We start from the raw sequence: 25,052 nt of genomic DNA on the forward strand, positions 1-25,052 counted from the left end.
CAATGTAAAGATTGCATTTACCGTACCCTTATCTTTAACAAAACCAAACTGCTTGTCACTTATCTCTGGAGAGAGCTTGCTCCTCATTCTTTTCATAAGTATTTTTAATATAATTTTTGTGGCCTGGCTCATTATGCTGATTGTTCTGTGTTGGTCACATTCAATAGTTCCTTGTTTTTTCGGTATGGTACTGAATACCGATTGTCTCAAAACATTAGGCAATTCACCTTTTTCGTATATGACATTAAAAGCTTTTGTCAGAATGTCTATTCCCAGATCGTCGAGGGCATCAATAAATTCTATTGACAAACTATCTTGGCCTACCGCTTTCCCCCTTTTCATCTCTTTGCAAGCAGCTTCTACTTCTTCTCGCATAATTTGTTTGCAGTAGAGATTTCTTTATCCAAGCACGTCCCTCTTTTGTCATCCGCGTAAAGATTTTTAATGTATACTGCCCAACGTTCCAAAATTTCGTTGTTGTTGATAAGTATATTACCGTGCATGTCTTTAACGCATTTTCTTGCCATGGCTGGTCGTTTTCCACTTAAATCTTGTATTGACTGGTAGAATTGTTTGGTGTTAGATTGTTTTAGACTTTCAATTCTGTGACATTCATGTTCAACATAATCTTCCTTTGCTCTCTTACACTCATGTTTTATAATCTTATTAGCTAGCTTCTTTATATTCATTGCTGTTGCGTTCTAGTTTTCATCTTTCATTCATCAGTTTCAAGATCTTGTCATCCACTTTTGTTTTGGTTCATGTTTTTTCACAGATGGAATAGTTTCTCTTGCAGATTCTGTGATGCAGTTCGATATTTGATTCCAGTACTCATCTATGTTTATATATGAGGTCAAGTTTTCACTTTTTTCTTTCACGCATTCTTTGTAATCAATTTTTATTTGATCGTTAATTCTCAATAGATCTAATTGCAGTTTTGGTTCCACTTTCTTTTTCTTTATTTGTTTCAGTTTTATTTTTAGCGTGGCCTTGACAGGTCGGTGGTCACTATTACAATCTGCGCTTGGAATAGTTGTTGCGTTGCGTACAATATTTCTGAATCGATGTTGGACCAGAATAAAGTCTATCAAATTTTTATAAAGGCCACCTGGGCTTATCCATGTCCACTTCTTTCTATCGTGGTTTTTAAACCATGTATTGACAATAGTAAGGTTTTCCAATCTGCACCGGTCGACAAGTCTTTTCCTCTATCGTTTTTGGTACCTAGTCCGTGGGGTCCAACAATATTTTCAACTCTCTCATTACCAACCTTTGCATTGAAATCACCAATTATTAAACGAATTTCATCAGATTTACATTGTTTTAATGCCCGTTCCATATCTTGATAGAATGTCTCAATTGTGTTTTCGTCACTGTCTGATGTTGGGGCGTATATTTGAATAATATTAACATTAAATGGGTTTCCTTTCAACTTTACTAAAATAACTCTTTCTGAGATTGCAACATGATCTAAAAATCACTTTGATGTTGATTTGTCTAAAATGATTCCAACTACTTTCTCAAGATTTTTCCACCTGCATAAATAAAATACAAAATCATCTTCTTTAACTAGTCCTTCTCCTTTCCACTTCGTTTCTGAGATTCAAAGGACGTTAATTTAGAACTTTTTCATTTCTTGAATAACGTTTTCACATTTTGCTAAGTGGTTTAATGTACGTATATTCCACGTGGTCAATGTGATTGTTTCATTTCGCACCAGTATGAAACGTTCAACGTGTTCGGGACAGCTGATGTCTTGGGAAAGTTTGTTAGTGACGGTGGTTTTCCGTTGCCTTCCGTCATTGTTATTCGTAGAATTTAAATTATTGCATTTTAATTTGACTGAGTTGTTTTTTATGTTTTCTTTGGCTTCTTTTTGTTTTTGTTTCCTTCCACCTTTATTTCCTCTTTTTGTTATTTTTCTTTATGCCTTGAATAATTCAATAGATCTCAAAAGGTTCACTATTTCTAAATTCAGTGTATTATTAATTGTGTGTCGTATTGTACGTAGGTGTTGGGGTGAATAGTTATAATAATAATTAGGTGTTGTCATTCTCGATGTTCATCGTCGACTGCTGTAATAAGATTAAAATAGCTCACTGTTTTTTTCCTTAAAATCGTAAAACGTAAACAAAAATGGTCTTAATAGATGATAAAATCCTTTCAAAAATGTAGAAAACTTAAAAATATTGCTAAATTAATTGTTTAAAATCCACAAATTTTCGTCAAAAGCAGCACAAAGTCATACTAAAATCCTCTGAATATGAAATAAAATTCATCCTATATAGAAATAACACTTAAAACAGCCGTAAAATGCAATAATTTTAAGAGCTCTGTGACAATCAGCCTCCCAGCGCTGATCACATTACACTGCCTACCTACCTATTGGTCATCTTTGGTTTCTATAATTTGTTCATTCTGGCCACAATTTTTTTGAGCGAGCCTATTCTTCTCTCCTTTTTTCTTGTTTGGCCTTGTTCCGTTTCTGAGCATGAATTTCTTAAAAGTTTTTATTAAAAAAAAATAAATATATATATATTTTTTTCCCCTCTATCTGACCATTTGGTCGCTCTCTGAATATTTCTGTTTGTTTGCTTTTTAATTATATATTCTTTTTAGATACTTTTTGAGGTCGGAGTGTTGGCGACTATCACAATATGCTAGTAAGGAACCAAAAAAGAGTGAGAGAGAATTATTTATTTTTTTAAGAGGTGGGGGGGGGGGGGGGGGGGGGGGGAGACGATGACGACATTTATCCCTTGCAACGCCCTGTAAAAAGAAGACGAAATTAAAAAAAAAAGTGGCTGAACCAGTATTCGAACCCACGTACAACGTCGATTGTGACAAGCCTTCTATAGCAGAGGAATTAACCATTCGGCCATGACACCCACTTGATGGTCAACGCATATTGTGTATATATGTAGTAACGACTGATTTATTGTTGGTTGATTTTATGTTTTTATAGATATTTTATTAACTTTACTTATTTCTATATGCATTTCAAAACATTCCATGTTCTGGAATGTGGATAATTGTTTAAAAGAGCGGAGTTTCAAAAGTGTATCTGGGAATAACGAAAATTGGTTATTCCTCCCTGTCTGGGAATAATCACAGTGTTTTAAAATTCATGAATGGTAGAGACCCGAGAGTATGAAAACTTTCACAATGCACATAAATATACATGAAATGCAGTGGCTACGTTCATGGTGCCCAGGATTTAGATTGCCCAACGAGTCCAGCCAGGTTAGATTCATGGCAGGGTTGCCAGATGGCCACTGCCTGGCCAAATTGACCAAAAGTGGCCACGAAGAGAATCATGTTTTTATTATTAATTAATTTTTAAATTCTTTATAAATAAAAATAATCATATGAATTTTATTTGAGACCTGTCACTCCAAAAGGCCTAAAAATCGGATCACAGCCATTAGCCTATTTATCAACACTGTCGGACATTTGGCTAAGTACACCTACATCTATGTCGATAGCTTGACCCAGTTTGTAAGATGAGTGTCTTAGAAGGCTTGTCAAAATTGACGCTGTGGTTTCCATTCCCATCGGTGCTATTTTTAATTCATTACTTTTTCCTCGTCTATAGAATGTTGCAAATGATTAATGCTCCACCTCCTTTTTCTTTTTAACTTTTATTTTTATTTTCTTACAATAAAATATTGCAAACGGTGATATTCATCCCGCCCTCCGCTCTTTTTTTTTGTTAGTTAATTTTTATAAATAAATTTAAAAAATATTCAGGCCTGTAAATCTTCCGACAGTGCGATTTTTATCGATACATTCTATTAAGTGCTGATATATTTTTTTAATACGTAAAACATTAAAAGTAAAAATAAAGGGAACAGAATTTTTAAAAAATATATAAACAAAAGAGTTTTATTTCGTTCCTCGAAAAAATCAGTTTTTATTCCTTTGACTTAAAAAAAAAAGAAAAAAACTTTTTATTTGTTGCATCAAAGACAAAACAAAACTATGCTGTCTAGTCAGCTAGGTATATTTCCATTCCACCTACATGCTGTGCTAGACGTGGATGTATTCACTGCCTGCCTACTGTGCCACAAACGCTGCCTGCCTTCTACTGTGCCACAGATGAGATAGAGGGTCGCGAGTCGTTTAACACGCCTAGTCACATCGTGTGTCAAACCGGGCTGTTTCTATCTTGCTACGGAAACACGCATTTCTCCGACTGTCTTTTTTTCTTCCCACGTTTTCTTTGTTTCAGTCTAAAAGACAAGCAGAAAAAAATAATGCAAAATATATACTTTTCTTCGAACAGTGATTGATGCTCTCAGCTGAAGTTTTCTTTCCTCACGACCGTGATTGTTTAAATTTTTCTCTTTTTCCTCCTTCACACACGACTGCACCTCCTCCTCCTCCTCCTCCTCCTCCTCCTCCTCCTCTTCTTCTTCTTCTTCTTCTTCTTCTTCTTCTTCTTCTTCTTCTTCTTCTTCTTCTTCTTCTTCTTCTTCTTCTTCTTCTTCTTCTTCTTCTTCTTCTTCTTCTTCTTCTTCTTCTTCTTCCTCTTTTATAAGATTTAATCCAAATAAACAGAAGAATGAGATTAAAAATTTAACACAAACAAACTGGAGCGAAGATAAAGCAGCTTCTTGTGTCAAGCACTAGATACACATCTTTCAAAGAGATCGGAATTGTTCTCTTCCATTCATTTTACAACTAACTCAGACCTGGGCCCAGAAATGTATGTCCTCTCTCAAATAATTGGGATTTTATTTTTTGTACCATAAAATAAGTACGCGCTTATTTTGTATTAAATGAGTTGGGAAAAGTGACAGGATTTGACTAGTCAATTGACGTGTCATATCTGTGTTGTATTTATTAATTATCCATATTTTTGTCCTGTTGATCTATTTTCGCGTGTTCAAAAAGTTCCAACAATTTTTTCACCAACCATTTACCGGTCTGAATATTGCTCAGAAAGGTAATATAGTAATAAATATGTAGAAATGGCTTGCAATAACACACCATATCTTGACGTTTCTTGGGGGCATAATTTCACTTTTTTGGGACATTTATGTTACATAATTTGGGGAGACAATTGGCTATTCTTGCAATTTGTTGTCATCATTTATCTATTTGGTTTATTTTCAGGGCAAAGTGGAATACTTTGTCAAATGGAAAGATTGGTCCAATAAGTAAGTTTTTAAAATGTATTTATCATGAATGTTTTTATTATTATTCAGACCTGCGTACTGCTACAAAAAACTTAGTAGAATTATGAATTGTTGGCTCCAGCTAGAGAACTGTAGATGTTTTTGATTCAATAAATCTCCTAGAAAATGAGTCTGGTTGCTTAGAAACTGTATTTAGTTATTTTGGAGCACATTTTGATTATGCTGAGGGCAAATAATAGATTTGTAATGCTATTTATTGTACCCTTTTCATTTTTTCCCTTCGAAACTATGAATTGTTGACATTTCAAGTAGGCCGGGATGTATTATTATTATTATTATTATTATTATTATTATTATTATTATTATTATTATTATTATTATTATTATTATTATTAATTTTAATACTACCATTAAGAAAAATGATTCATTTTCTTCTTCTTTTTTATATTTTGATTTGTGTTTGCATATTTTGTGGTCAAGCAGGGCTGCCAACTGTACGCTAAAAAAGCATATTCGTATTTCTCCTTTGTCAGATTGTATACCTTTCTCTCAGATTGTACTCTTTTTCATGAGAAACAAATCTTAATATTTTAATGTAAAAATGTGTTTTTATTCTGCTTATCATTATGTTTTTTGGTATTCTCCATGCTTCCTGTAATATTTATATAAACATATGTTGTTTAATAGGTTTAAGGTCAGGATAAACCCTCTGAACTAGTGCCAAAAAATAATTTTGGGGTAATTTTTTTTTTTCCCCAATTTAACACTTCAGCATTTTCTGCATCTTTTCATGTGAAAACATTGTATCAGATCTATTGTCAATATCTTATTTTAATTTTTATATATTTTAGGTGTTTGTTGTCCTTTGTTGCAATTGTTTCTTCGTTTTCTCGGATATGTGATTTTCACAGGTTTGCTCCACAGCTAAATCATGATTTCTCAAAAAGTTATAAAGATATCTCTATGAAATTTGGCATTCATATAGTTGATCTCCATTTACATCTTTGTAAATTTATTAAGGATTAATGATTTTTTAAAGATATTTTAAATTTTATTTCTTGTTTCCGTCCCAATACATTTTTGGAAAGAAATGACCATAAAAACAAAAAGTAATTACTTCATTTTAATTATTTTAGGACATTATCATAATTGTTTGATTTATGTACAATTCTTGTGAGAAATCATAATTCCAATAAACATCATTTTGCGGTTCATGGGACCCCAAAAATGACATTAATTTGGGGGTAAAGGGCTATTATTTTCTGTATAACTAACCATAATACATCATTATATGTCATTTAAAACAATATTTAACTATATTTTCTATTTGGGGGTTTATCCTGACCTTAAGTGGTTTGTTTGCATTTCTTCATAATTTTATTTTCAGGTTTTCCTTAAGCTTTTAGAAATGTTTCACTCACTTAAAATTGTTATAAGAGTCCAAAATTACTCACTGGGCGGGGTTCCTGACCTCTCATAGTGGGCAGGGAGGTACTTACTGTCTCTTCTATCCTCCATGTTTTCCAACTTGCTTTCTGTCTTTGTCTTGGAATGAGATTACTTGGTTTTGTCCTGGCCCTGGCCGGATACCCTGGCTGAGGGGGAAACAGTCAAATGTATAGTTAGTTTTGAGAGATGATATTTTTTTCCTTGTAAATCATCTCTCTGCAATGCACCGTATTATGTTTTGTATTCATTTAATTTATGATTTGTAAACATTTGAATGTATTCCTCTAAGTGGGGACCTGTACTTGTGTCTGGATGAGACTTTTAGGTGATCTCAAACTAAGTACTTTGATAGTGTGTGCTCTTGGAATCTACATCAGTTTCCTATTTGAACCAGTTCCCCTTTTGTCTTCCCTTTTCTTGGGTGCTTTAATTGTAATTCTAGAACTTTTTACTTTCCCATGATGATGATGATGTGGTATTTGCAATGATATGATGGATGAGTTGCAGTAGTGTTGTAGGTGACAATGATGACGTGGTGGTGGTGATGATGATGATGATAAGGTGATGATTGCTGTAGTGGTGAGTGGGATAATGATGTGGTGAAGGTGTTGCAGTGGTGGTGGTGGTGGTGATGATGTGATGGTGGTAGGAAAGGCTGTAGCAGTGATGGAATTTATGATAATGATAAAGAGCAAATTCAAAATCCGTGGGATCAAAGCACTATTGAATACATTAGAAACTCAACTAGATTGAAGTGGGAAAAGGCAATGCACAGTCATTGCACAAAATTGAGGAAGGTGGGGGGGGGGGGGGGGGGTGTCGACAGATGACTTCAATATTTGAGTTACATCTACTGAACTCATCAGTTTTGCTAATATGCAATGCGTTTATTAAAACAATCATCGAATTATAATTTCCCACCTTATTCTCTTGAAATTTTATGTACTGTATATAAAATTCAATAAGTAGGTTCGATTGTTCTCAAATTTCAGACATGCATCATTTATATAATTTATAGTGTGGAGACTGCATGCTTCTAAATTTTTGTAAGCTTTTTTTTCTTCTTGCACTCGATATATTCTAACTTCGGAATGACACAAACGATTGTTGGCAGAAGTCTTATCTCTTTGAGTATAGATTAAATTTTCATTATCTAAACCATCCCGATATAATACCGCCTTGAAGCAGCGGGTTAGATTATGCTTGTCACATATGAAATAACGATTGGTGTTTGTGATAGCCTTTATTGTACCCCTCTTTTTTTGAATAAATATCTTTGTTTGATTTTATCTCTGAAAATTTATTAGCAATGCTTTTATTCAAAGCTTCGCTTTTAACTTGAGTAAATTACGATGAAGTAATGTTCCTTTCTCATATGTCTTATTTTCTTATAATGGAAACAAATTTGTAAGTAATTTTAGTTTAAAACATATTAATTTGTCAATTGGTTTTAAACATTTGCTGCCTGTTCGAACAATATTAGTTTGAATAACTGAATCTAATTTAATCTGTTATGGAACACATCACATGTTTCTAGAAATAGAAACGAATCAAGAGCACATCGAATCCCGGTGACGTTTGGTTTGGTTCACACGTCCTTGTCAAGTAACTTTTTTTGTTTGCTTACAAGGCGGCGATATCCATTACGTAACATCCAATGTTCGACTGCGCTGCAGGTAGGGGGCATCACCCTTTACCATCCAGATAGAAAATTTTGTTTTCGGAAGTAATGTCCTTCTCCCAGATATTAGCGGCACTGGACATATTTATACTTTTGTGTACTTCTTATAGGATGAGTTTGACATCATCATACATTGTTGATTTTCGTTGAAATATGGATTTTTTTTGGCTATATCATTGTAAAAGAAATATGCTCACTTCTGCTTTGCAGTGCTTTTGCTGTCCATTGCTTACTTTAACCGCACTGATTGGTGGCCGCCAGGACCCATTGCGGCTTGACCCCTAAAAAGCAGTCAGAATGTGACCATGAAATTTGTGGAACACATTTGAGTCAGTCTGAAGTTAACATTTTCATACTCCATTAACTTACCTGCTGGCATGTAGGTCAGCAACGAAGGACCTCCATCTTCCTCTGTCCGTGATCATCTTCATGGGCTCCATTTCCCCCCCTTCCCCCCCCCCCCCATTATCATCTCTCCCTCCACTGTTCTCCTGCAGGTTTTTCAGGGCCTTCCCCCTTCTTTCCTTCCGGTGTCCAGTGTTAGGAAGTTTTGCTGATGTTTCCCTCCTCCTTTCTCATAACTTGTCTCTACCTTTTTCTCATGATGATGTCCTTCACATCTTCTACTCCACATTGATCTGGCAGTAAATGTTCACGATCCTCCAGAAGAATGTAGACAGTTTGTTCATGTCGCTATCTGTCATCCTCCAGCATTCAGATCCAAATAGAAGTGTTGAAATAATACAACTCTTTTTAAGTTTGGTTTTGATACTGTAACCTTTTGTACTCCAAACATTGTTAAATAATTTAAATGTGTTCCTTGCTTTATTTATGCACCTATAAATGTCTCTCTCAGCTATCAGTGCTTGTAAAAAGGCTGCCTTAATAATTCTAGTTTGTTAATTAGAATTGGGATGGGATGTTGAATGTTTATTGTAGTCCATTCTGACTTTTTGGTATTGATTTGCTGTCCGAAAGTGTTGAGTTTTGATGATTTCTTTTGCATGTGTTGTTGTGTGTTTATGTGCCAAAAGTGCTATGTCGTCTGCGAAGTCCACATCCATCGAATCCCCCTGTTGTGGTTTTCTGTCATCCGTTTCATTACCCAGTCTATGGCAATAGTAAAAATGGTTGCTGACATCACATATCCTTGCCTATCACCAATTTTAATTTCAAAATTTTCATAGCTATCTCTGACATTACAGGTAAAGTTATTATGAACTCAACTAGGTGTTTGAGTATTCCATAGTGTCTTAGAATCTTCCAGATGCTCTCTCGGATGTCAAATGCTTTCTCAAAGTCAATGAAATTAATATATAGTTGCCTTTGCCATCCATTACATTGTTTTATGTTTCTTAAAGTGAAGATTTGGTCAGCACTACTTCTCCCTTTTCTTAATCCTACCTGTTCTTTTCTTATGTGTTTGTCTACAGCATTGGATACCCTTTGAATAATTATTTTTGCAAGGCTTTTTCTGAGTTTTAAGAGTTCAGCAGTCAAGTTGTCTATACCTGGGGTTTTTCCATTTTTTAAAGCACTTTATAGCATATACAGTGAAACCTCGTTATGTGAAACTTCATGTTTTGGACTATTGCAAATTTGGTGATATAGCCGGTATGGCGGTATAATGAATTTGGTCAATGTTGCACAGGACACAACCCATATTTGGAATCACTGTCTGAACTCTAAAAAGAAATCCTACTTTTAATTACTAGGTCTAAACAGGTATTTTATTAAAAAACAAAACAGAAAAAACACCAAAATGAATAGAATCTAGCAGATTTATCTTTTTCATTGATGTTAAAAACTTGGAAGACAATTTTGTTGAGCAGCATTGGCGGGATAGGAAGTATTTTTTCTATTATTTTTCTATCAAGTGTTTTCGCCATTGGGTTGGCGGATGGTGCTATAACAAGTTTTTTGGAATTAAAAAAAATATAGATGAACGATTCGTTCCATGCAAAAAGCTGGCGGTAAGTGAGACTGGAGGGATAATAGGAGGCGGTATAAAGAAGTTTGAGTGCATTAAACTCCTGACTTAGGTGATTCTATGCTTCTATCCAGATCTGTTTCTCTCCTTGATGTTTGGTTCTATTATAGAGGGTGTCCTGTTTAGAATTTCTTTATCAGTCTGCCTTGCATTTTTTTTATGGCATCTGTTGTGAGAAATTCTCCCTGCCTATTTCTGATTAGAAATTCTGATGTTCCTTGGTTCTTTCCACTCATTTGTTTTGCAATTTGATAAACTATGTCTTGATCACCAATTTGTGCTGCTTCTTCTGCTTCCTTGACTGACCTGTCCATGGACTATTTTTTGTCATGTCTTGCACTCCTTTTTATGTCTTTCACTCTACAGTACAGCTCGTGTATAACGGCCTCAGTTGCAATAGGAGCTCGGCTACAATGGGAAATTAAAAAACCCATGTTCTTTAGCTGATATAATTCATATTAAATCATGAACGGCTATAGAGGAATTTTTTCTTGGAACAACTACTAGAATTGGGAGGGGGGGGGGGGATGAGTTGCAAGTTTAGCATTAAGCAGGAAATCCAGCAAGCCAAGCTTATGGGGAATAGAGATGGGGAGGGGGTTGGTGAATTGCAGTTATTGTGTGTACTATCGACTTTTCTCTGGGTTCTTTATCTAACATATCACCGATGCAACAAAAGATTACTGAGAAGCTGTCTGATCAACACGTTGATACACTTAGACCTAATGTGTTAGGCGTAGAGTGAGGGTTGTTTGTGTGACTTGTTGACTGATAATGTGCGCCACTTGAGTTTTGAAATGCAGATAGCAGTAGAAATGGCTGTCAGTGGTGAGGTTGGAATTTGTGGAATGCAGAGGAAAGGAGGATGGTAGAATTTAACTGTGGCATAGTTCTAACTCGCCTTTTGTTCTGAATGGTAGAGGGGTGAGGGATGGTCCTAGTGGGTGGGAAGGGGGAGGGTGGGGGGGGGGGGGGGGGGGGGGGGCTGGGGACAGTTAAGTAACAGTCAGTTTTAAAAACAAAATGTCTTAGTATTATTCTTGTGTGTGGCCTCGGTAGGGTGGTTTGACAGCTCAAGTTGTGTCGTTCTTGCTCAAACACAAACTGCCTCAATTGTGGATGAAGTCTAAAGCATAACCAAGAAATCCAGGTTGCATTTTATCCAGAACAGAGCAACACAGTGACGTAGTAAACTCTGTTCGCAATCGGTGGATTTTCAGTTTTCTTGGATTTTTATTCCAACTTTCAGAATTTGACACCCTGCATTTTTTTGAAAGCTTCTCAACTTAATTACAACTGATCTTCATTTATGCACATGCCACCCATTTTTCACAATTGATTTCAAATCATTTCAGTTATTTATTTGCATTTTGGCTTTGTTTTGGTCATAAAAATACCTTCCGTATTCACTTCTGAGTATCTATATTTTGTTTTTCAAAGCTGAATCAATAACCTTGTCAATAGGGCATTTAATGCAGTCAGTAACTTTCTTATATAAATTTTTAAAGGGGGGCAACTCGGAAATCTGCTTCAGTTATCAATTCACAACTCAACTTTATGCTGTATGTAAATGTGTGCAAGGAAGTTTTTTAATAAGAATCATTTAGCTGGTTGGCGAACTGCTTTTTAAGCTGCAAGAGAAGTGAATTCCAACAAATGTGGAAATGGATTAATAGAACTTATATTAACAATAATGATGATACTTTCCTCCAGTACAATTTTTCATTATTATTCTGTTTAAAGTGGCCTCCATTTACACAAATTGAAAAAAAACAACACAATCATTGGTACAAAAGTTTCTAATACAAACAAGTTGTTACTTCTCCGTTACTTGTTCTGATTCAAAACAAAATCTGCAACACTCAACTTTTTCATGTGATCTTGTTGTTGCTCAGAATTTTTGTTCTATGTTTAGATTGATAGATTTTTTCTTCTTCATTTGGAGAACTTAGTTTCTTTTGTTGATTTCATTCACACTAGACTGTTTACCATAATGTTTGTAGGCCTCTACTTGTACACAAGTTTCAAAATGCTATAGGAGATCATTTAACATTTCTTTTTTTTTTTTTTAATCATTGCAATTTTAAAAATATTTCTTTTTTATTCTGCCTGCCATCAGCTGACTCCATGCATATGTAGATTTTTTGGGTGCAATTTCCCCGTATTTCTTTTGCACAGAATCATCAGAGCATGGTTGTGCTAGTTTGAACGCCCTTCAACCTTCCATTCAGTGTCAGTTGAAAGCGGTCAACAATGTGTGGATTTAATTTAGTTGGAATTATGTCACCTATTATAGTTAGAGCTCTGCTCTTTATACAATTTCAAATTAAAAGGTTTGTTTTTAGACAATTGCCAATATAAATCATAAATTAACCTGGATTTTCCCAACTAATTATTTACAAGTCCATAAATTGTCCTTTGTCATTATGTTCTGGACCAAGATTGGAAAATTGTGAGGAGCAAGTCCAAGGTTGAGTTTGGTTTTGTGTTTTGAGCAATGGCTTGTGTTTTATATTAAAAAAAAAGAGATTGTCTAGCATTGATACATGATGCTTCCTTCCAATTTGTGTATGGTAAATAAAAGTCCTCACTAGTGAGGAAGGATGGTTTCTTATAGATAGAACGAAGATGACGCCACTCTAGTCTTTGTTGTTGTTTTTGCCATCCATGTTTATGAGTAATTCTCACTAAACTGTATTAGCCAGACTTTCAAGGTTTAAGGTTACACATAGTTGTGTATGTTGGTCCGTTATATTTCCGGACGGCAATGTTGTGAGCTTCTTAGCCAAGCGCATACTGCCTATATTTGAAGACTATTTTAAAAATTAATTTACCTATCTCAATATTGATGTTTCTGACTGTAGACAGAATCCACTATGATTGATTGTATATTTCCATCGTTTATTTTGCAAAATACAACCGCTGTGTTACTCAGTAGATATCATCTTTTTTTGCAGATGTGTTTGCATTGGTGATCACTACTCTATCCGCTTTCATTGCTTGTCTGTCTTTTCTGTTTATGTTAAAGTCGGTGAGTAGTAGTTATAGTTCTGAGTTCATTGCTTCAGGTTTCAGCAAAGTTTCTGGTCCTAAAATCACATCTGGTTTGGTTTCATTTGTCAGTGTCGTGAGCTCTTCTCTTTTGTTTACTAGCTATACTATACTTTGTAAGTTTAAAATTAGCAGTTTCAAATTTGGGTGATTAGATTTTTGTATATTAGAGTATGTATGTTATGAAAAACCATGCTTTTATTTTAATTTTAATGATGTGTTTACTGTTCATTATGTGATGCTGTTGATTTTCAAATGGCGCAGCACATTGCTGGAATAATGGTGTGTCAACATTGTTTATATGGTTTAGCTTGATTGATTAATTGTTCTCAGCATAAAGCTGAACTGTAATATTTTCCTAATTATTTTGTTAAATCATATATATGTATTACCTCGTAGAAATAAAATCCAGTTAAATCCAATAAGGAATGTAAGGAAAACACTGTAAAATACGACCTTTCATCACCGCCACCAGCACCACACTATAAACTAAGTGTGCCACTTTACCATGTGAGCAAATTGCCAGTGATACGATTTAATCGATATTTTGTATGTTTTTTTTCTGTGCTTAATTTTGCATCAAAGTTGTAGAGGAATATCAATCAAGATGTAGTTGTTTTTACAGAAATGGCTATATGACTATACACGAAGCAAACGACATCAATGCTAGAGCATTTCAAAGTGATAATTTATTATAAAAGGGTCGAAATACAGATTTTCTTGACCTTCAGTGAATTTCTGTTGTTGCTCATGGCAGGTCTGTGTGATGTGATGGGGCACAACATAAAATATAGTGGTGTTTCTGGTGCGTTTTACTGTGGAAATCTATAGATTTTATATCATTGTGGGGTTATTTATATTGAATCTCTTGAAGATTGAGGAAATGTTCTTAATGAGAATAGTGTCTTTTAAATACATGTTGTGATTAATTATTGACCGTTTTAAACTAGCAACTGAAAGGAAACTCTGCATAACAATTGACATACCACAATAGATGTGCCAATTATTAGAGCCTTCATAGAGTTTGGTTAACTGGTAATTGCAAAATTGGAACACTTTTTGTATTATCGTGTCAAGAAACTTTGATTGTATTTACATCCTTTGACGTGTTTGTTGACAGAAGTCTCTCTAGGATGCTGACGTCAGTGATATTTTGTGTCTAATTGGTGGTGAGAATTATGAACATATTGGAGTATGTATCCTCATTTTTTTAATTATTAATTCTCTCTTTGTTTATTCACAGGTATAACACTTGGGAGCCAGAGGAAAATATTTTAGACCATAGACTCATTGCTCAGTTCAAGTATGAGATTTCTTTATATTGATTGATTTTAATTATCGTCAACACAATTTAAAAAAATGTTTCGATGGTTTTTGTGATAACAGTGATGAATCTTTGGGAGGCCTTCCGAAAGCTCCTACACCCCCAGTATTCTTGTTCTAGTAGGGGGTTTGGGAGGGGGGAAACTTTTTTTATTATGTTCTAGTAGGGGGTTTGGGAGGGGGGAGACTTTAAAAAAAAAGTCCCCCCCCCCCCCCCTCCCAAACCCCCTACTAGAACATTATAAATTACAAGAATACTGGAGATGTAGGAGCTTTCGGAAGGCCTCCCGAATCTTTCATGCTAATAGAAAGGAAATCTTTATTTATTTAAAAACAAACTGATTAAATGCAAAATACAAAGACATTTTGTGCTCTTTCATGTATTGGCATAGGTACACATCACAATAAAAAAATAGACAGGCCTGTACATATTAGGCACACAGACATTCACATACACACGCATACACACACACACACACACACACATAGACACCGGGCACTGACAGATAATGCACTACAAGTTAAATTAGTATTAACATGAAAATTCGTTCACTTGATATATAACATGATGTCTTCGGACAAGCATTAGAAAAATTGGAAGAAATTCCATATACAGGTTCCTTTGTAATGACTATTACCGAGCTGCTTACCTTGAATTAGTTTCATTTGTCCAAAGAGAAGCAAGCCACTTAAAATGACGAGTTTTCGTTATTTTAATGGTTTAAAAATTTTCAGTCGAGCCAAAGTGGCTGAAATTCCACATACAGGCACCACTCCAATGACCTATAGTAAATATGCAGACTTAGTCACCTGGAGTTAAAGTGATAAGGCCAGAAAAATGTTTTGATTTCAATAATTTATCGATTTAGATTTGCAGTCGAGACACAGCTGTGTCACCATCTTTTAAAGTTTTGCTGTAGTAGCTTTAGGTATCCCAGATATATCTGTATCATGCAAAAGGAGCCGAATTAAAAATTAAAAGTAGCCAAAATATTATTAGTATTTACTGTCTTTATGGCCATTAGAAAGCAGCAGAACAATTTCGGGGAGTTTTGGTTATTTTTCCACCAGTTATTCCGCCACATGACAAAAATCTCAGAATAAAGGAAGTAATCCATATTTTAGTCAAACTTGTATAAGTCAGCCATCGACAGGTCCTGAAATTTTTTTCCTCAGAAGTGAGCTACCAAACAATGGTCAATTTTGATACTTTCAGTTATAAATTCTAAAGAAATCCCTATAACAAGTTTGTTGCAGTATTTGGACTTTCTTCAGCCTCTCTTAAAGAAAATCGTTTTCTTTTCCTTCCTTGATTCTGCTTGCTTGCTTTCATTTTTGAATATTTTAATTCAATATTTTTTTTAAAAAGACCTTGAGTTTGATAATTTCATTTAGATCTTCACAAATTCTTTGTAGGTTGTTAAAGGATTGGTTTGTTGAATTGGCCAAAAGTTTGTTCTTTAGCTAATGGGAAATGAACAGAAGAGTAAATAGTCAGTAGTCTGGTTTTATTTTTTCTTTAATTAGTGACCATAAAGAATAATAATTATTAATCAATCCCAGAGATGTCAAAACTCCAACTTCATGGGGAAAAATTCCGGTCTGGAGTAAAAAAAAAAAAGCCAGATTACGTCATTTTCCATCAAATTATGTCTTATGATAATAATAATAATATATACTTTATTCATCCAAAAAAAAATTGAAATTCGTTTACAGATTTGGCATGCAGGAAAATGTATAAACACAAAGTTGAGAATCTATGGCGACAATGTATACACACACACACACACACACACACACACACACACTAAATATATATATATATTATATATTATATATATATATATATATATATATATATATATATTATATATATATATATATATATATATAATATATATATATGAGCCAAGGTCAAAAGGTGCCAATTTTTATTCTCAAAATAAAAGTGACATAATAGTCCATTCATGTTTCTATATGTGTAGCAAAAACCCTGTACTTCATGAATCAAAGGCCCTTTAGATAACTTTTAAGGTCTAACGCAGCATAATATCGCCAACAATACCTATAGGTTGCTCGTGTCACCTGTGACCGGTGACACCAAAATGAGACAAAAAACGCAATAACCAAATGATTTTTCTTGAGTATCAAACTTTATTTAGTAAGTTATAGACAAAAAGACACAATCAACAACAATCATAGTACAATAATATTACCAACTATTGGAGAAAATGTTGCTATTTGGTGTCATCGGTCACAAGCAACATAGAATGCAAATATATTATTTCATAAAAATGTTTGTACATTAACAACAACAGCAATATTGCATATGCTTATTACCAGCAATGTTCAGAAACTTTTGGAATAAAATGTTGGGAAATAATGTGACCAAAGCATATCGTATTAAGCGACATTGTGTCACTTGTGACATTAGACCGATGACACCATTACTTATGTCACAAGCAATACCAAATTGCAATTTCGACAATATATCATTAATTTCAGTCAAACCAGTGTAATAACCACAGTTAAATATGGAATTTAATAATATTTCAGAAACCAAAGACTTCAAAAATAAAAATATACATGGAAATTAGAGCATCTGAATGTGACTTGTGACATAAGACCGGTGACACCATTACTTATGTCACAAGCAACACCAAATCACACTTTCGTCCATAATATATCATTATTTTCAGTCAAAAAAGCACAATAACCTACTCTAAACTGAAATTCAATAATATTTTAAGAAACTAAATACTTCTAAATTGGAAATATACTTAGAAATTAGTAATACCATTGTTGCTATTACTTTGGTCAAAATCGGCACTAGAACGCTATTTTGCCTCAATAAATCAAGAATATCAACTGAACACATGTAATATAGCCTGTTAAAATGTAATTCAATGACATTTCACGCTTTGAAGAACATGAAAACAGAAATACATTAGAAACTTCAAACTTAAGTGTCACCTGTGACATTTTAACCAATGACACCAATGGTCACAAAAAGTACCAGAAGTCACACAAACACTCGATAAATATCAGCCATGGTAATGAATTCATGTAACCATACCGTAACATCAGCCCTACTGCTCAAATCTGCTAGTTTGTTGTAATTAAGTGTGTTAATAGTAAAACAAATCAAATTTCTTGACAACCCTTCTATTTATCTGGATTCGTCAAAAGCTTGAGTTTTGTCTTTTTCTTGATTGATACAACCCTGAAACATAAAAAAATTAGAATTACAAGGAAATAATTAATTGTGTCAAAATCACAGTCTTATGTGAGATGTCATAATATCATATTTGTAAATAGAATAACAGCTGAAAACATAATTTTTTGGTGGCACTTTGTAATATCAAATATAAAGTGTTGCTTGTGACAATGTAAAATAGCGATGACACCAAAGTTCAACTTACCTTTTCTCCCTGGAGCCACGCTGGAAAGGCAAAGGAAAGTGCTGCACTTCAAAGACTGGTAAGAAGGGTGGATCAAAATTGCGAATCGCCATTTAACGAAACAACCTTCCACGTGTTCACGCATGTCGTGTTGCTTGTGACAAATGACACCAAAACCAATAAACCTCAATATCGGTAAAACTGTATACATTTACTCCAAGATTTGAGTTCAGATAGTAAATCTATGCTTTTTTCTCATAATAAAACATTTTATAAACATTAAACATGAGCTTTAAAGTTTCGTGTTGAGTCTTAGTATTGTGCTGTGTTTGATGACACCAAAGGTCACAAGCAACATCAACTTTTTAAGAACTCTATATGAAACTTATTCAGATATGTAATATACTGCAATTGCGTTTAAAAGTAAATTTTGACTTTATACTATCAGTCAAATTTCAATCACGTGAGCTAAAACATCACATTTAATTTCTACATGATTTCTAAAAAGGTGATGCATTGACCTCGTTTTAAGCACATGCCAAACAGCATTCAAATTTCACTTTCAAGTTGTTTATTTCATATTCTGTTGAACAGAGTATGTTGAGCTATCTCATTTTATCTCTTCTTCATATTATCAATTGATTACAATCATTAACCCAATGAAAACAGCCCATAATTAAGTAAAAATCAAATTTTCTTAACACTGGTATCAGGCGGGCACCTTTTGACCTTGGCTCATATATATATATATATATATATATATATATATATATATATATATATATATATATATATATATATATATATATATATATATATATATATGCACAAAAATGTAAAAATATACAACCAAAGAAAGCCTCCACTTCTTCCAGAGTCGTCACAACAACATGAATATCATCTTCACTCTCACTACCACTTCCATCATCATCATCATCATCATCATCATATTCATCATCATCATCATCATTACAACTGTTACAAACGCAATTTCCACATCATCATAGTCATTACCATTGCCACAACCACCACCACACTGTCATCATCATAATTAAATTGAATAAATTATTTGTTGTCAGTAAAAATACATATGCATACATCTTTTGTACAAAAATGCAAACAAGAACAACAGCAAAGAAATATAAAAATAATGATTAAAAAAAACTAATAATAATAATGTATATTTTCTTAATAAAGTCTGATTCAAAATCAGTATGTCCTTTTACTTTGAGAATTTTTACTGTATATACTTTGTATATAAATTAAATAAAATTGACTTGTTTTGAAGTTTTATTAAATATTAACAAGTATTAGAACAACCCCCCCCCCCCCCCCCCCCCGCCTTTGTTATAAGAGACTCTCAAACCTATTCAAGTCTGCCTCAGTTCTCTGTGGTCTGGTAGATTATTCCATGAAACTGCAACATCATAATGAAAGGACTTTATTGTAATGGGTTGGTTTGATATTTGGGACATTAACAGTATTTGTGTGCCTAAAATCATATTTTCTATGTTTGAAAGTTTTTAAATTTTCGTGATATTTTGGGGATAATTTATGAAGAATTTTGAAAGTTTCTGTTGCTATATTTTGCAATTGCTTGGTTTCGAGTGGGATAACTTAAGTCTTGTTAATGACTTCGTAGGTGCAATATCGTCATTGCAGATAAATCTGATACCATGTTCTTATTTTTTTTTTCCATTGTTTTAGTATTTGCTCTTGAGCAGAAATGCCAAGTGAGTGGACAAAAGTTAAAATTTGATAAAATATATGTGTGGAAAATTGTTAGTTTATTTAGTTTGGAGAGGTGTCTGCCTATTCTTTTTAATAGTCTTCAGTCTTCAACGCCTGGGTGGGGATCCTGACCTCCCATAGTGGGCAGGGAGGTACATACTGTCTTCTATCCCCTTATATCTGTTTTCCAACATGCTTTCTGTCTTTGTCTTGGAATGAGATTACTTGGTTTTTTCCTGGCCCTGGTCGGAGTCCTGGCTGGGAGGGAAACAGTCAAATGTATAGTTATTGTTTTGGGAGATGATATTTTTTTCCTTGTAAATCATCTCTCTGTCATGTATTATTATATTTGTTATTTTTAATGTATAATGTAAGCATTTGAGTGTATTCCTCTTTGTTGGATTTTGTGCATGTGTCTGGATGAGACTTATAGGTGATCTCAAACTAAGTACATTGGTGGTATGCTCTTGGATTCTACATCTGATCCCTATTTGTTCCCAGTTCCCCTCTGTCTTACTATCTCTTGGCTGCTTTAATTGTAATTCTAGAACTTTTTACTATCCCATTTTCTTCCTTTTTACTGGCGCTGATATGACCTTAATGTGTTGCAAGCGCCGTAAAATCCTTTTTAAAAAAATCTTCAACGCTCGTCGAAGTATAAAAGTTAAGACATTGCACTGTGATCAGGAAGTTCTTGGTTAGAGCCCTGCTTAAGGCTTTTTCAAGGCAAGGTCCTTAACCCCTAATTCACTCACTTTGAACAATTTGGATGATTCCTGTTGACACCAGGTGTTTTTGATGGATTATCTATATTCCTTCATGTAATGCTTAGGCAAGTGGTATGTCACGAAGGATGTAATTTGTAAAAATTATAAATGTCTGTTGAGGTACAATTGATGGTTTAAAAAAATTCTACAAGTTTGGAAAAGGTTATTTACAGGCAATAACAGACCATACAGGCCTGTTCTACTATAATCAGCAATACTGCAACTGCCACAACAATCTCCGCTATATCGTCATCATCAGAGTGCATATCTATTATGGAGTCGAGAGTGATATCTCAATCTTGGAATGAGATTACTTGGTTTTGTCCTGACCCGGGCTGGAATTCCTTGGCTGGGAGGGAAACAGTCGAATGTATAGTTGTTTACATATTATATTATATGATTGGTAAACATTTGAGTGTATTCCTCTTAGTTGGGACCTGTGCTTGTGTCTGGATGAGACTTTTAGGTATCTCAAACTAAGTACTTTGACGGTGTGCTATGCTCTTGGAATCTACAACTGTTCCCTATTTGAACCAATTCCCCTTTGTCTTACCTTTTCTTTTGTGCTTTAATTGTTATTCTAGAACTTTTTACTATCCCATTTTCTTCCTTTTTACTGGCGGTGATATGACCTTAATGTGTTGCAAGTGCCATAAAGCGGGTGGTTGGATGGGAGCATCACCCTTGAATCATATACCTATGATGTTCGCATGGGTGTACGATCCGATAGTGATGTCGTTTCTTCTTCTCTTTACTAGCCTATCCTGCTTCTTTGGTTTGTGATTGTATTTTTGACAGGGGATATTTTTTTTCCTGTAAATCCTCTGCCTGTTTGTTCTTGGTTATTTATAATTTAGCTTATGATATCTTTAGGTTATGCTTTTGATTGACATTTGTACTATTTTTGTTAAATTGCTTGTTTTTTTTGTTTCAGCGGTCTCTCATATAACCTCAATTGTGTTGGAAGAGACCTAAAGCAACAAACAAACAAAAAAAAAAGTGCCGTAAAACCCTTAAAAACAAACAAAAAACATCAACCATTAAAAAACACATACGACATGATCATCACAATGGGATCTTGAAATAGACAACAGTATGATGAGCTAGGAGTAACATTAGGACAGCACAACAATTGACGTAGAAAAACATAAAATACATTTCAGGATAACCACCTCCCCAAATCATCATCATCAACATTTACACTAATGCTGCTATTAATTTTTTAAATTTTTTTTATGGCACTTCGGTTTTGGAGCGTATTTGATTTTTTAAAAGGAGGTTTGGGAAGGAATCTGACATTGTGTTTACATGTTTTGGATGCAGAAAAACAAGCAGCCCTAAATCGGGGAGGGTGTGAAATGGAGAGTGGTCTGAATAGATCTTATTTATTGTCTGGCTGCTTTAGATAATTTCAAAGGCTTTTATGTCCTTGAAAACAAAGCATTATCAGTTATGTAAAAAATGCGTATTTTTACGCATTTTCATTCATCGTACACAATTTTCTGAGGATTGTACGCATAAATCAAATTTCTATTATTTAAGCATTTTTTCTTTGATGTCCTTAAAAACACTATCTGTTTCTTGACCCATCAGGTTTATACATGGATCTGGAAGTTGATACTATTTATATAGTCTATAAATTGGGAGTTTATTCATTAATTTAAATATTATTGCTAGTATGGTCTAATTGCCCATTATCACAATTGGTGCTAATTATCGTTTTTGCAGAATTGTATGCATTTTTTCAAAATTTTACTCATTTTGGCTCTCAATTGTACACATTTACAAGGGCTAGGGTTGGCAGCACTGCATTATTATTAATATTAAGGTGCCAACCTTACACACTTAAGAAATTGAGGGAAAAAACTACTGTCAGACCTAAAGGTTTGATGACCGTAAGATTGAACATAGGGCATATACCAGTTTTGGGGTTTAGGGGTTTCATCTTTCAGTTATTATGATCTTTGATAAGTATGATAAATAAATAATCAAGATTTTAAGTAATCTTAACATTTACCGTCCAATGTGTTAAATTAAGTCTACCAGGGAATGCTAATATCAGATGATATTCAGATGTTTTTATCTTTTCTGATCCTCCCAGTACATCACTTTACATCATTACCAGCTCCATATTATTATACATATTATTAGTATCTTAAGAACTAGGTTTTGGTCTTTTAGAAATATACTTTTATGCCTTGTTTTAAATGATATTATTTTTTGTCCATGTCTAGACGTGAAACATCTGGAATTGGGAGACGAGGCCCAAAGCAAAAGAAAGCAAGACTGCAGGTTTGCTTTACATTTAGTTTTATTCAGACAGTAATATGTCATGTTCTTATCCAACCTCTCCCTCTCTCTCTCTCTCTCTCTCTCTCTCTCTCTCTCTCTCTCTCTCTCTCTCTCTCTCTCTCTCTATCTCTCTCTCTCTCTCTCTCTCTCTCTCTCTCTCTCTCTCTGTTTGTTTGTTTGTTTCTTTTCCATATTTTTTTCTCAGCCAACCTTCTAACTTCATATTATTATGTTAATAGATATCACTTGGTAATAGAGAGATAATGTAATAGTAAATTAGGCTGATCGATTTAAGTAATTTTTTTTTAAGGGCTTAATTTAAATTCGCTCATTTGATGGAATATTTTTTGCAATTGATTAAAGATTCTTATTTATAAGTAATACACACATTGGCTGTGTTTGTAGTATAAAAACAAATACCTCCTTTTGGCCAAAAGTTTATCATAATCTCTTGATATAGTGGGCAACATTATAGGGCTCTAAAATGTTTAATTGGAAATGACAATTTGTTAAATTATATTTACAAAAAGTCAGTTTGTATCTGATGATCAGAATAGATGTGTTTTAGAAGTTAGTATATGTTACGTAATATAAAGTAACAATGAATAGCTATGTGTTATTTTTCCATTAGATTTGGGCTTGACAGACGGGCCGATAGATTTTCCTCCTTTATGACAAATTATCATTATCATCACTGATAGATTGATTGACTATTGTGATGATATTTAATGTCAGACCACCACAAAGGTGAAGAGAAGAAGAGAGACACAGAAAGAGTTGGGAGAAGAGAAACATCTGTTGAATATTATTAAATTAATCATATAACATAACAAGTGTAACTAAATGACTAATTGCCATATTTATGGACAATAAATATTTTTATTATTATTAGATTAACAATCTTTACACATTCATTATTTAACCCAGAGAGACAGGTGGAAGAAATTTTTTTCCTTAGCTTTTCCAAATAACTTAGTATTGTTGTGGTGAACGTCACAAAACCGACCTCTTGACACAGTTTCCTGTATGCTCCTGTAACAATAATCTTCAATAAAAGTAAGAGCAGGTCTGTGTGTGTGTGTGTGTGTTTGTGTGTGACAGGGAAAATCAAACTCCTATCTGCTTTGACAATTAGCCAGCTCATTATCATTTTTATCCTTCTGATGAAAGAGCTTGAGATTTTTGCGATTTAGGTTGATTTTGTAATGGACATGTAACATTTTAAAATCAATTTTATTAGGAAGCAAGGGCACTATATTCAGTTTCACAACAAACGTTACTTATCAAAATACACACATAGATACATCCTTCAAATATTATATTACAACAGTGTACATAGTGTTTTAATCCCTTGAAATTTAATATGGATTACAAATTTATCAAGACCTCTACTCAATCTGTCCACTCTCTTCTATCAATACATACATTGTTTAGAGGGAACAATATTTACTTCGCTCAGTTCTTTGTTATTGATTTTGGACCACAAGTTGCATGATTAGTTTTCACTAAAATATATAAATCAAGCTATAAACGTCTAAGTCCACATATACATATATACATATATTGGTTGGTTTCTCAAGTGGGCAGATGTATTTTACCCAAATGCATAACATCAATTTGGACCTTTCTCTTTCATTATTCTCATATATACAGCATTCTATATCTTCCCTCTCTCTCTCTCTCTCTCTCTCTCTCTCTCTCGGCCCCCCCCCCCCCCTCTCTCTCTCCCTTCTCTCTCTTACACACACAGACACACTGATTATGTGAATGCCCGAGGTAGAGAGAGGGGAAGTGGCAGAGACAGAGGGGGTTTGACGGGAAAAAGACTATAGAATGCTCACCAGTAGACATTTGACCAATAAAAAAAATAGGATTAGTGACACTCACCCAAGCTTGCTCGGACAAATATAGCTGGTTGTTTACAAATAAGAAAATGAATGAAATTGACATTACTTTGCTCTTTGTTTTTTTGTTTTTGGGTTTTCTTTTTTAGATCGCTAGATGGGGGATTATTTCTCACTAGATTTTCTCTCAGACAAGCATTAAATGTTACATATAGTATTGTGTTTTGGTATGATTGATCACGCTGGTACTATTTATATATTTATTTACATGTATGCTTCTTTATGGGGTTTTATACTGATTCAGTGGGTATATTGCAGAGATTACATACATGTCAGTGATTAGTTTTACATTGAAAATGTAGCGGGGTTTGATGGTTATAAA

General features: G+C 34.0%; 1 protein-coding gene across 2 annotated transcripts in view; it reads left to right on the top strand.

Moving 5' to 3' along the window:
• The window catches only part of LOC144972607 (uncharacterized), a 32,992-nt gene that overhangs the window by 2,972 nt on the left and 4,968 nt on the right, over positions 1-25,052 (top strand). The window contains exons 2-4 of one of the 2 annotated variants that reach the window (XM_078914038.1): positions 5,119-5,162; positions 14,556-14,615; positions 22,769-22,826. In XM_078914038.1, coding sequence (XP_078770164.1) covers positions 5,119-5,162; positions 14,556-14,615; positions 22,769-22,826 — 162 coding nt within the window. Of the gene's footprint in view, positions 1-5,118; positions 5,163-11,798; positions 13,823-14,555; positions 14,616-22,768; positions 22,827-25,052 lie in introns of those variants that run through there. The other variant, XM_078914039.1, reaches the window with a different exon arrangement.

This window comes from Berghia stephanieae, chromosome 5, assembly GCF_034508935.2.
Source record: "Berghia stephanieae isolate SIO BIC M18660-M18661 chromosome 5, UCSD_Bste_1.3, whole genome shotgun sequence".
Classification (NCBI taxonomy): domain Eukaryota; kingdom Metazoa; phylum Mollusca; class Gastropoda; order Nudibranchia; family Aeolidiidae; genus Berghia; species Berghia stephanieae.